The sequence below is a fragment of the Crocuta crocuta genome, unplaced genomic scaffold, assembly GCF_008692635.1.
Source record: "Crocuta crocuta isolate KB4526 unplaced genomic scaffold, BGI_CrCroc_1.0 scaffold29, whole genome shotgun sequence".
Taxonomy (NCBI): domain Eukaryota; kingdom Metazoa; phylum Chordata; class Mammalia; order Carnivora; family Hyaenidae; genus Crocuta; species Crocuta crocuta.
Genome location: NW_027533280.1, coordinates 5,685,051 through 5,698,758, shown reverse-complemented (window position 1 = coordinate 5,698,758; position 13,708 = coordinate 5,685,051). Strand labels below are relative to the sequence as shown.

General features: G+C 43.7%; 1 protein-coding gene across 1 annotated transcript in view; it reads right to left on the bottom strand.

Annotated features, from left to right (window-relative positions):
• ACAD10 (acyl-CoA dehydrogenase family member 10) overlaps positions 1-13,651 on the bottom strand; it is a 40,637-nt gene extending 26,986 nt beyond the window's left edge. Inside the window, exons 1-4 of the mRNA XM_077748082.1 lie at positions 13,504-13,651; positions 8,762-8,961; positions 4,474-4,622; positions 2,695-2,889 (exon numbers count right to left, since the gene is read on the bottom strand). Of these exons, the coding sequence (XP_077604208.1) occupies positions 2,695-2,889; positions 4,474-4,622; positions 8,762-8,961; positions 13,504-13,571 (612 nt within the window). The 5' untranslated portion in view covers positions 13,572-13,651. The remainder of the gene's footprint in view (positions 1-2,694; positions 2,890-4,473; positions 4,623-8,761; positions 8,962-13,503) is intronic.
• Positions 13,652-13,708: the final 57 nt, after the last annotated feature.

The window sequence follows — 13,708 nt, the reverse complement described above, 5'->3', positions numbered from 1 at the left end:
GCTGGGCGTTTCAGACACAGACCAGAGTTCGTGCTGCTGGAGAACAGCAGAGCGGTGCTGGCTGAGACGGGGCGGTGAGGCCAGTGAGCCTGCTTCTCACAGGCAGGCACCTCCTGAGGGACTATGTTGAGAGTCACTATGTTGGGGAAGTGAAAAAATTCTCCAGATTTAAGTTTGATAAGATCCCTGGCCTTCTCCTTCTGTTCTATTTTGCAAGCTGAAAAAGTCCTGGAGATCTAGTTCATGTGATATTCACAATGTGAATATACTTAATGCTACTGAACTGAACACTTAAACATGGTTACGATGGTAAATTTTGTGTTGTGTGGGTTTTTACAATAAAAAAAACGATATAAAAATTTTCTTAATTGAAAAAAATTAAGATGGAAAAAAATTTTTAAGCTGAGACAGATTCCTGTAATACTGTTTGAAGAGTTCAGCCTCTGATCTTGACAGAGATCACAGGATTGCTTACACTATCTTTATTCTATCAAAACATCTATATGTGTGTGTGTGTATGTACTTTAGAGAACAAAACTCTAAACCCTTGCCCTTGAGGAAATGTTTTTAAAACTCCAGGTCTTCTGCAGACCTAAAGTACGAAAACCCATCAGAAAAACTCCTGGAAAGCACATGCCAGAAAGCCTGTGAAGTCTGAACAAACAAGTCCATTTTTTTTAAAAGAAGTTCATAGGTCTTTTAAATTGTAGCTTCATTTGCAGAGCTCAACGTGAGCCTGGACAATTTAAATTGTCTAGATGAAGATATCATTCCTGTAGCTGCACTGGATGGAAGAAATCTCTGAAAATAACCAAAATGTATTGAATACTTACCATGTGCCAGGGCTGTGCAGAGAGCTTTGCGTGCATTATTCTGTGGGATGCACACAGCTACCCTACAACAAAGAAATTGCTATTCCTGAATTACAGATAAAGAAACTGAGGTTCAAGGAAGCAAAGCTACCACCCATAGTAACCTGGCTAGCAAGCTGCGGAGACAGGACTGAATCTGGCTGAGGTCCCAGAGCTTGGAACTCGGAGGGGAGGGAGCTTGGAAGAGCACTATTTGTGTCCCGCAGGGAAACCAACAATAAAAGCAGGTGGAGAGCCAGGCAAGGTGTACACAGGGGAGAGGACTCAGTGTCTGATAGGCCTTCTATAAGAAAGGAGGAGGATGTGGAAGGTGAAAACAGCACTGTGCTGAGAGGTTAATTTCCAACATTTGCCCTCTGAATTTCTGCCTGTCAATTCTACTAGATTTTATGTTCTAAAATAGTACTATCCGATAGAACTTTTCCAGAATGATGGAAATAACCCTATATGCTGTGCAGTATAGTAGCCAGTAGCCGCATGTGGTGAGTGAGCACTTAAAATGTAGCAAGTGCATACTCTGGAGGGGCAAGGATTGTGTCTGTCACCTCTGACACAGCGTCCCTTCACACTAGTCCGTGGTCAGCACACAGTAACTGCTGGGTAAGAATCTATTTTCCAACTGAAGTTTAAGCAAGTCATCTGTAAATAATTCACAGCTGTCCCAGGATGATAACCTATTTTCTCTTGGGGAAATGGGGAATCCTTTACAGGGGTAACCTCCTGGCACAGAAGACCATCTCCTACTCACTATTTTCTTAAGGTAGTTTGGGCTATCCAATATGGAATGTGACTATTTACATTTAAATGTGATTATTTACATTTAAACTAACTGTAAATATGTGTGATTATTTACATTTAAACTAATATGTGATATTTACATTTAAACTAATATGTGTGATTATTTACATTTAATCACCAGCCATATGTGATTATTTACATTTAAACTAATAAAAATGAAATAAAACTCAGTTGTTAGTGACACCAGCCACATTGCAAGGGCTTAATAGCCATATGTGACTAGAAACAACCATATTGGACATTTCCATTACTGCTGTTAAGTTTTATTGGATAGCCCTGGTCTCAGGATTAATGCCACAGAAAAAGGACAACATCATTGGTCTTTTTTTTCCCTTTTTAAAATTTTTTTTAAGTTTTTTTAATGCTTATTTATTTTTGAGAGACAGAGGCAGATGTGAGCAGGGGAGGGGCAGAGACAGAGGGAGACACAGAATCCAAAGGAGGATCCAGGCTCTGAGCTGTGAGCACAGAGCCCGACACGGGACTCAAACCCATGGACCACGAGATCACAACCTGAGCCAAAGTTGGACGCTTAACCGACAGAGCCACCCAGCACCCCTTTAATATTTATTTATTTATTTAACTAATCTCTACAGCCAATGTGAGACTTGAACTCATGATCTCTGGATCAGGAGTTGCACACTCTACTGACTGAGCCACCCAGGAGCCCCAGCATAGTTGGTCCTTGAAGAGATAAGATCAAAGGGCCCTTTAGATGTGAGGGCTGACAGAAGTCTGTGTGTTATGTGACGAATAAGGTTCAAACCCAGAATGTGAAAGAGTCTCTAAAGCTGAGGTCTCAACCCGTTATCAAACCCCATGATCACTAGACCTTGCTGAGAGCTCAGTGATGTTTTAGAACTCCTCTTTTCATCCTGTTAGGTCTAAACCTAATTTAGTCAAGTTAGACTGACTAAGGAAACCCATTCACTCAAGACCTGCTACAAGGCAGCATTAATGATGCATCATCCTAAAGCAAGGACACAGACTCTGTTTTGATTGTTTTGGATCACTTCAAGCTTACCACATCAAACTGTTTCCGGTCCAGCGGCAAAAAGCTTTTCCCATTGGGAAGATAAAAATTGTTGCTCAAGACTGCAGTCTGAAGGCCTTTTGCTCGAATCTGAGTTATGGCCTCAGTCATCACTGGGAACTGCTTCGCCACTTGCTCACTGGTCAGCAGAGAGAAAAAGGAGCCCACAGGCACGGAGGTCTTTGACTAAAAACGAGGGAGGGGAGAGGAGAAGCAACAATTATTAAGAGTAGGAGGAACAGCTTATCACCAACAGAGAAAAACACGTGTACCTGGCTTCCTACTGCTACCTCCTTTGATTTGCTACCTAAAGGAATTGTCCCTCAGCCCCTGTGTAGAACTTTTTTACAAGGCTGTAAAAAGTAACTTCAAGTAACAGTGGTGAGGGAATGAAGCTTTTTATATCAAGAGTCCAGTTAAATGAATTCACTCATGGATTGGCCATTTTATTTATTATTTATTTTTAAATATTTATGTATTTATTTTTGAGAGAGACAGAGAGAGAGTGAGAGAGCGAGCATGCACAAGTGTGGGGGAGGGAGAGAGATACAGAATGTGAAGCAGGCTTCCAGGCTCTCAACTGTCAGTGCAGTGACCGATGTGAGGCTCAAACCCACAAACTGTGAGATCATAACCTTAGTTGAGATCCAGAGTCAGATGCTTAACTGACTGAGCCCCCCAGGTGCCCCATGGACTGGCAATTTTAAAAAGTATCAGAATATCCAAGGAGGATAACTTAAACTAAAAATATATTAAGCAGGTATCATTTAGTTCTTTTTTTTTTTTAATGTAACAGAGAGCGCGCACATGCACAGGAGGAGGAGAGAGAGAATCCCAAGTAGGCTCTGCATTGTCAGCACAGAGCCTGATGAAGGGCTTGAACTCACGAACCGTGAGATCATGGTCTGAGCTGAAATCAAGAGTGAGATGCTTAATCGACTGAGCCACCCAAACACCCCTATAATTTAATTAATGATCCAGAAGACATGTAATGGTTTTGTATTGTGAACCTCAGTTTCTGACCCATTTTTCATTTTTTTTCAAAGTTTTTGTTTCTGTTTTTGTATTTTTTATTTATTTCTGAGAGAGAGAGACAGCATGAACAGGGGAGGGTCAGAGAGAGAGGGAGACACAGAATCCGAAACAGGCTCCAGGCTCTGTGTTGTCAGCACAGAGCCCAATGTGGGGCTCGAAGCCACGAACCATGAGATCATGACCTGAACCGAAGTCGGATGCTTAACCGACTGAGCCACCCAGGCGCCCCATAGCCCATTTTAACCACTTTTTTAAGTGTGCAGTAGAGCAGCATTATGTATCATTTAAAAATTTTTTTAATGTTTATTTTTGAAAAGAGAGCATGAGTGGGGGAGGCACATACTTTGACATATATGTAGTTAAAGTTCAGTACCTGGGGATGGAAGGAATGCATTAAAAACTTAAAAATGGAGGGGCGCCTGGGTGGCTCAGTTGGTTAAGCGTCCGATTTTGGTTCAGATCGTGATCTCATGGCTCCTGAGTTCAAGCTCCACACTGGGCTCTCTGCTGTCAGCTAAGAGCCTGCTTTGGATCCTCAGGCCCTCTTCTTCTCTGCCCCTCCCCCGGTTGATCTCTCTCTATCTCTTTCAAATGAATAAATTAAAAAAATTATTTTTAATTAAAATGGATTATTAGGTTTTCACTTATTTGCAGTTTAACCAACTTAATGGGTGAGTACTGCATCCAAACTCTAAGCAGAAAGAACATGTAAATTCAAGTACGTTTTTCACTCACGATTTCAGAGCAAAGTCTCTCAAATTGTTGTAAGAAATCTTCTGCTGTTATCTCTCCCCTCATAAATTTCATCCAGGGTCCATTTTCACCACCTGAGATAAAGGCCTTCAGTATGGTTCCAGGAGGGATATCATTTTGTAGCTCCCATTCTATAGGAAGTAAAATATGCAGTAAGTGAAATACATCGAGAGATGGCTGGGGTTTGGGAAGCTCAGGGGAATTACTACCAGTCCCTGTGACATTGCTGTGATCTAGGTGGATTCTCACGGGAATTAGGAGAAATTGGGGAAATGCAAAATCTCAGCCTCAGACCCCCAAGGCAACAATGATACAGAGCGGACACCGCTGCTAAGTGTCGGGTCCTTACCACCTGCTTCACATGACTGGACGCTGCATTATGCATTGTCTTCCTTGGTCTCATTAGCTGCCTCATGTGCCTCGGTCGCTCATACAGTCCTGGCACGTGGCAAGGAAATACATGCCTAATAAGCCGGGTTCTGACAGCTCCAAAACAGGCCCTTCAGTTCGTAAACTGCAACCATCCTTCGTGGCAGTGGAGTTGGTACACAGAAACATTCACTTGGGGGTGTTGTCTTTGTGAAATAAAGAAGAAAATTTCCTTTATGGTGTCAGCGCAGAGCCCGATACAGGGCTCAAACACATGAACGGTGAGATCAATACCTGAGCCAAAATCAAGAGTTGGACAGTCAACCAATTGAGCCACCAAGGCGCCTCTAAAGAAGATTCCGATCCACAAAAAACTCAGGCAGTGAATGGATCAGCATCTGTGTATACGGGGAGCCTTTGGGCAGGTGCTGTGTCTTCTTGTACAAGGTTGTTTTTTCTTTCTAAAATATAGCTGCTGTGGGGCAAATATATATGTAGCAATCATAAGTATTTCTAACAATAATATACTTTGCACTTTTTTTGTTTTGACTGAAGTAGGGCCTGTGCATTGAAAATAAAAACTTGACAATATAGAAAGTATAAAAAAGAAAGTAAAATGACAAGCAATCTCTTTCAGAAATAATCAATGTTACTAATTTGATACATATTCTTCGAGAATAGCAAGATTTAAAGCTCAATCCAAATAATCCTACTTGTTTAATTTGAGAACTAAAGCGTGTAACATTTTTTATGGTCTCAGAATTGGCAAGCGTGTCAGGAAACTGGCACTCTCCTAGACTGTTGATGGGAGTGGAAAGAAGTACAACTGGTATGGAGAGCAAAATTTTAAATATACATTTGATGTAGTAATTCTACTTCTAGGAATTTCTCCCACAGATATATTTATAAAAGTCAGCAAAAATTATGTACAAGGCTGTTTGTGCAGAATTGCTCACGATAAAAAGAACCAGAAATTTCAGGCTCTGTGCTGCCAGCCAGCTCAGAGCCTAGAGCCTGTTTCAGATTCTGTGTCTCCCTCTCTCTCTGACCCTCCCCTGCTCACACTCACTCTCTCTCTCTCTCTCAGAAATAAATAAAACATTTTTAAAAAATTTTAAAAAAAGAACCAGAAATTTATATGCATGTTAGTAAATGGCTTGTTACATCAACTGTGGTGCATCCATATAATGGAATACCAGTCGAGTGTAAAAACTAGACCAAGGATATGCAAAATAGGGCCTGGGAACCAAATATGTCTCCTATCTGCTTTTATATTTATGTACTACTGTCTATCTCTGTTTTCTTGCTGCAACAGGAGAACTGAACAATTGTGACAGATTGTGTGCCTTGCAAAGCCTACTTAGTTAGCCCTTTATAGAAAAAGTTTCCTACCTAAAACACACCTTGGTAAAGGTTGAACCGACCTGGGAACATTCTAGCCAGGGACATTCTACCCAGGGAGGAGGTCATAGAGGTTTTCACAGAAAAGAAGTTGTTTCTTTTTCTTTTTGTTTGTTTTTTTATTTATTTTTGAGAGGCAGAGAGAGAGAGAGCAAGAGCATGTGCGCCTGCATGGGGTACACGCAGAGAGAAGGAGACAAAGAGAATCCCAAGTAGGCTCTGCACTGACAGTGTAGGGCTTGAACCCACAAACTACGAAATCATGACCCAAACCTAAGTCAGACGCTTAACCAACTGAGCCACCCAGGTGGTCTGAGAAGTCTTAAAATCATATTAATAACCACCACAAGATTCACTAAGTGTGCAAATCACTCCAGGCACTGTGCCAAGTAATATACTCTTTAGCTCACCATCAAAAGTACAAGTAGGATGTGAACAGGTAGAGGAGGCAGGGAAGGGTAGCTGCCAGCAGAGGGGAGAGAACTTGCAAAGACAGGAGTGTAAACATGTTTGGCAGATTTAAAGAACATCAAGTAGTCCACAGCAGCTGACATGTGGGAAAAGCTATGGCACATGGACAGGAGAGCTAATTTGCAAGAGGCCTTGGAAACCAAGTGAAAGCTTCTGGGCTTAATCTAAGGGACAAAGCATAGGCACTCGAGGATTTGAAGCAAGGGAGTGAAGGGATGGGATCTGTATCTCAGAAATGTAATTCTGGGTGCTGCATGGAAGGTGGTGCAAAACCCAGAGGGCCAGAGGCAGAGAGAAGAGAAATTGGGAGGCTCATGTGATGGTGCAGATAGGAGAAGATAGGCCCGAACCTGGGCCGAAGCAGAGGGAGTGGAGGGAAGCAAATAGGTTCTCAAGATATTCCGGGTCTCCAGAATGAGAAGAATCCTGTCCAGTGATCTTTGTTTTCTGTAAAAGAGGAGATTCAGCTGTCTGCCAAGTATGAAGGCTTGGATGGGAGAGTAGGGGGCTGCTGGGGAGGTTGGAATGGCCCTGTGGCAAATGCCAGAGGAATATGAGCAGACGAATAGGGAAGCTAAGGGCCCAGCTGCAGCAGGAGCTAAAAAATTGCTCACCAAGTCAGTTTGCTTAGCTGGGTAATGTGAAAAGAAAAACCTCACTAAAATGAAGTCAGGACGCCAGAAGGGGGAGCTCGCATGCCCTTCCAACTCCATCAGTTACAGACACCAAGAGAGGACTCTCCAATGGGAAAGGACGGTGAATTACTGGACCCAACTGGAAAAGATGTGTATGCTGAACCGACTACCCCACCAGCTCGGATGATGAGAAACCATCATCACAGGGAACTCCTGACTTTCTCCAATGGACTTTTGTTCAAAACAAGCCCTCCCAACTTCCTTTTTTCTCCATAAAATGTTCCTCTCTTTTGTTTGTTGGACTAACCTATCTATGGTTTTGGTCAAAGCTTGCGTGCCCCAAATTGCAATTCTCTGCTATTCCCGAACAAACTCATTTTTGCTGGTTAAATAACGGTTTCATGTTCAAGGTGAATAGTAATTTTTTTACCCAGGGACATATAAAACCTGTACTTGCGTTGGTTTAGCATGGAGAACCGCCCAACCAGCTACCATAGCAGGTCAGCTCTTTGGCCTTTTTTTCTTCCTGCCTGCTGGAATGCGAATGCGATGGCAGGAGGTAATGCAGCCCAAATAGATCAGGAGGTGAAACTAGAAATGAAGAGGACTCGCAGCAGAGCAATACAATAGAAACAACCCGAGTGCCTGACATCACTAAACAACATACTAGCCCCCATCACACACCTGAGCTTTCATGTGCCAGAGAAAGAAACTTTGATCTTGTTTCAGTCACTGTTCTGTTAAGTTTCCTAACACTTGAGGCCCAAATTAATCCAACTCAAGTCAGTTGAACTGAGTAAGGAAAAAAGTAAACCAGGTGGGGCTGATAAAGGATCAGAGATTAGAGGTTTGGTCTTGAAGAACACAAAGCAGGTTTCTCAGGGAAGCAGCACAGTTCTGAGAAAGGTAGTTAAATTCTACCAACACCAATAACAGCAATAACAATGGCAGCTCATCATGTAGTGGGACTTTAAGTTGAGACCTCACTGTGCTAAACAAGTGTCTTCTGTAATTATTTTACTTAACTCTCCCCAAATCCCAAAGAGGTAAGTACTGTCATCAGCCTTAATTTAAATTTTATTTATTTTGAGAGAGAGCACCCAGTGTGGGGCACAATTTCACGAACCGTGAGATGATGAGCCAAAACCAAGAGTCAGATTCAACCGACTGAACCACCCACGCACCCCTATTAGCCTTAATTTAATGATAAGAAAATGAAGACTCAGAGAAGTTGAATACTTTGCTCAAGATACTCAGCCACAAAGTGATGCTTGGAGTTTGATTCAAGAGCCAGAGTATCTCCTACTGCCCAAATCTTCCTCTGTCTCCCCTTACCTCACTTCATTCCCTACCCCCAGCCTAGTCTCCAAAAGTCACCCAGAATGAAAGCTCACCTGCAGCCACTCTCCCTGGAGAAGGAATGAGAACTCCACCCATATCAAAAATCACCGCTCTGTAGGGGCCGCCTCCGGAATGTGTCCAGCGCCTGGCTCCCTGGTGCCTGCACCGGATGTGTTTCAGGAAGGCTGCCCTCCAAGGCTGCTGGAGTCGTGAGGACTGGAAAAGCCATCTTACATACATGTTGAGGCCAAGACTGCAGGAGAAGACACATGGCACAGCTTGCCTTCATTGCCCCCACTAGAGACCACCATCCGGGAGCTCAGGGTGCCATCTGGACATCTCCACTGATCTCCAGCTAACACTTTAAACCACAACCAGAACTGAACCCTCCCCGACTCCTCCTTTTTCTAAGTTCCTTAGCTCAGTAAAGGGCTCCACCATTCAGCTACCTTCTCAAGCTAGAAAACTGGGATTCACCCCTGACTTCTCTCGGCCCCCCACCTGAGCTGAAACCAGGTGCTCTGTGCTGTCAAGTCTTCCTCCTGAAAGTCGCTGTCTACCTCTCTCCACTTACTACCCACCGATGATCTTGCCCACAGATTACTGCAGCAGCCTAACGGGTCCCCCTGCATCTTCTCAAACCCCCTTCTCATTCTTCACTCTTCAACCAGAGTAAGAGTGCTCTTTCAAAACTGCAAACGTGGCCACATCCTAATGCCACTTAAAATTTTCAGTGGCAGTGGGGCGCCTGGGTGGCTCAGTCAGTTGAGCGTCCAACTTTGGCTCAGGTCATGATCTCACAGTCTGTGAGTTTAAGCCTTGCATCAGGCTCTGTGCTGACAGCTCAGAGTCTGGAGCCTACTTCGGATTCTGTGTCTCCCTCTCTGCTCCTTCCCCACTCATGTTCTGTCTCTCTCTCTCTCAAAAAATAAATAAGTGTAAAATAAATAAATACATACACACATACCGGCACTGCCCTCAAGATAAACTTTCAGTTCCTTAACCTTCCTCAAGAGGCCCTCTAAAATCTGCCCCCAACTGTGGGCAGCCACTCTCTCTCTTTTCACCTTAATCCAGATGTTGTGGACACGCAGATCCACATGCAGCTTCTTCAGACCCATGACATTCTCCTCCAGCTACCACACTTGGCCTATGCTGTTTCCTTGCCCTAGACTTCTCCTTTCCACCTGTTACCTGGCTAATTCCAAATTGTCCTTTCGGCTCTGGTTTCCCTATCACACTCTTCATGAAACCTCCTCTGGCTATCAGAAATGACAGATGAGAAGTCAGTACCAGGATACCTGGAACTGACCTCCTACACATCGCTGCAACAGGCTCCTGACTGTTCTCCACTTGCCTCTTTTAAAAAATGTTTTATTTATTTTTGAGACAATGCAAGTGGGGTGGAGCAGAGAGAGAGGGACAAAAAATCTGAAGCAGGCTCTGTGCTGACAGCAGTAAGCCCGATGTGGGGCACGAACTCATAATATCATGATATGAGCTTAGGTCGGATGCTCAACCTACTGAGCCATCTGGGAGACCCCATTTGCTTCTTTTCTAAATGTGCTGTCACGAAGTTCAGGGGGAAAAACCATATACACATGATACACACATATGTATATAGACTTACACATATATGGGTATAGAAATAAACCAAATATGGCAAAATGTTATTAGTCTATTTAGGTGAAGGGCAGATGATGAAAAGTGTATCATCTAGACATGCTGTAATATTCTTTCAACTTTTCTGTATGTCTGAAATAAAAAGCTGGGGGTAAAAACTAACTAAAGCAAATTCTATTTGCAGTCAGTTCCTCATGAAAATCTTTACACTTTTTGTATGTATGCTTCTTCTAGAGTTAAAAGCTTACTACAAATCAGGTTTGAACAAAAGTTTGGTAAGACAGCCTGTAAATTTATGGGAGTCACTTCAGTGCCTCCATAAGGATTCAATAAGCTATGTAAGACTGTAACGAGAGGAAAGATTCTTAAGCAATAAATCTTCAAGATGATACAATGTGTTTTTCCTGTAACTGGAAGTTTGCTGAATTGGGGAGGAGGGCACTTTTGAAATGAAAAACTTAAAGATTGATTTGCATTGTCAGTTTTACTTCTGTTCATATGCCAAGGCCAAAGTTTATGATGGAAGGAGTTTATTTATAGGCTACTAAAAGCATCAAAACATTTTGTGTCGGGGCTTAACAGAGATGAAAAGTGTCTCTGGGGCCCAAAGGTCTGACTTTCATCTTAACTGAGGATACTAATGGATGAGTGGGCAATGCTCCCATGACCAGCTTGCTTGTTCCTTCCAACTAGAGATGATGGTTCTGTTCTAGCCACTTCCCAACACTCTCTTCAGAGCAGCAAAGCACTGATGTCTGATCCCTCCAGGCTGTGGTACCTGTCCACTGACTGTAACATCTTTCCCTGCTTCATCTGCTGGTAAACTTCTACTTATTTTTACATCACAGCCTCAGTTTTACCTTTCTCTCCTCTGCAGAGGCTTTTCTTTTCTTTTCTTTTTTTTTAATGTTTTATTTATTCCTAGGAGAGAGAGAGAGAGACAGCGTGAGCAGGGGAGGGTCAGAGAGAGAGGGAGTCACAGACTCTGAAACAGGCTCCAGGCTCTGAGCTGGCAGTCAGCACAGAGCCCGATGCGGGGCTCGAACCCGCAAACCGCGAGATCATGACCTAAGCGAAAGTCGGACGCTCAACCGACTAAGCCACCCAGGCGCCCCTGCAGAGGCTTTTCTTTTTAAAAATTTTTCTTTTTTAAGTAGGCTCCACATTCAGAGTGGAGCTTGAACTCAAGAATCTCACGTTCTACCGACTGAGCCAGCCAGACTTTTTTCTTTTCCCGGGCATGCTCTGGCACTACTTTTTCTTTTCTTTTCTTTTCTTTTCCAACTACTATTGCTTCTCCTCCATACCCTCACTAAAGCATTTGCCCCATTACACAGCAACTGATTGCACACCTATCTGCTCCTGTAATTGTAAGCTCCTCAAAGCAGGGCCTATCTTGCCTTTTCATCTTTGCATATATTCCATCTTTGTGTATATCCATCCCCTGGGGCTTAGGACAGCATCTAGACACATAACAGGTGCTCAGCATAAATGAGCTGGAAGAAAGAATAAACTGGATGAATCAGAGAATAGGGGAAAGCAGGGGACAGGTTTCATGGTTTATAGCCACAAAGAACTGTTATAAGTCCAACTTGCCCATTGCTAGCTAACAATTCTAGTTTTCTGGAACTGGCATCTTTTTCTGTAACACAGAGAATATTTGTCTTCTTTGTGACTTTCAGAATAATGAGATTAGTATGATCATGTAGATTTGCTCTTAATTTATGCTTTTATAAATATGCACACACAGCATGTGTTACCACATATTAAGATGGTTTAGTAAAGCGGCTGAGTGTTGGCTTAAGAATCAGATTGCCTGGGTATGAATTCTAGCTCCGCCAGTTATTAAGTGTGAGAGCCTGAGCCAGTTTCCTTCTGGGACTCAGGTTCCTCCTCTGTAAATGGGGATAATTATACAGCGGTCTCATACAGTTGTTGTTACTACTGCATGAGATAAAGTATGTAAAGCACTCAAGTTAGTACCTGGCACACTATTATCTACTACTGTAATACATTATAAAAAGTCCACATGAGATATTATATGTTATATGCATATACCATGTGAATACATATATGCATTTTCACGCAATTCTCAACAGGGTGACTTTGGTCCTAAGGGAACAGTTGGCAAAGTCTGGGTACATTTTTGGTTGTCACAACGTGGGGGGGGGGGGAGGTGCTACCAGTATGCCAGTAAACATCCTATAAAGTATAGGACACACACCCCACAAAAAATTATCAGGACTCAAAATGTTAATAGTGCAAAGATTGAGAAACCCTGATATACACCGTATATTGAAACATTATTTCACAGGGTGCAGTGACAAGCTAACAGACATAAATCACGTGGTCATGTTATAGGCATATATTGTTCATGTCCCTAGGACGTGCTGTGACACATCTTAGATATCCTTATAGCATATGCTTGGAATAGCATTCTGTCATGTATGTGCCATGTAGGTAGTGATTGTGGCTCTTAATGTCTATATACTAAAGGTAATCTGACGTACTGGAAAAGAAAGATGAACTTAAGAAAGGTGATACATAGAGAGCCACTGGCTCTATTCATTTAATATTCACGGCTGTATACGATCCCAGTTTTATGCAACTTAGTTCAAGGTCACACAACTGATCAAGGTCGACTCCCTAAGAACAGGAACTATGTGTGTTTATCTTATTCACGAAAATATCCCATCACCCCACCAGTGCTTAGGCTCTAAGTAAACATTTGTGAAGTGATGGGGCGGAGAGTAGGGCCCAGATCTAGCTCCAGCACCGTGCGCTTAACCAGGCCACCGCCGTAGACAGTCAGAAACCCTGCAATCGAGTCCCTATTTCTCAAGGGCTTTCAGAGAAGCGGATTCACCTCTCTGAGGTGTAGCACACTTATCTGTAAAGTGTGGCTAACACAAAACAACTCGAGCGAGGGGTCAAACATAACAAAGGCAAGAGCTCGTATGGCACGGTTCCTCAGACAACTCGGACCGCTCACATAGCCGAGGACCCCCTCGCCGTCGGCTGAAGTAGGTTGAGGGCAAGGCCTCTCACGTAGGTAAACTGGAGCCTGGGCGCAAACCCACCGATTGGCCTAATGCGGCAGCCACTGCCCTCAGTCTTCGTAACGTTCCTCCTTTCCAAACTCTTCAAGATCTCTCCGAGGGCGCAAACTCACCTCCGCGCTGGCACGCCAGTCACGTGGCCACCTCCCCGTCCAATTGGAGCTCGCGCTGGTCCGCGCATGCGTAACCTCACGGGTCGACGACGGCAGCCGGGAGGCGGAAGTGGAGGTGGTTGTGGCTCGGCTGCTCGCGCGCGGAGCTGCTACCCAAGCGGCGGCCCCGGCGCTGAGGCGGTGGCAGCGCTGCCGACCCTGGGCC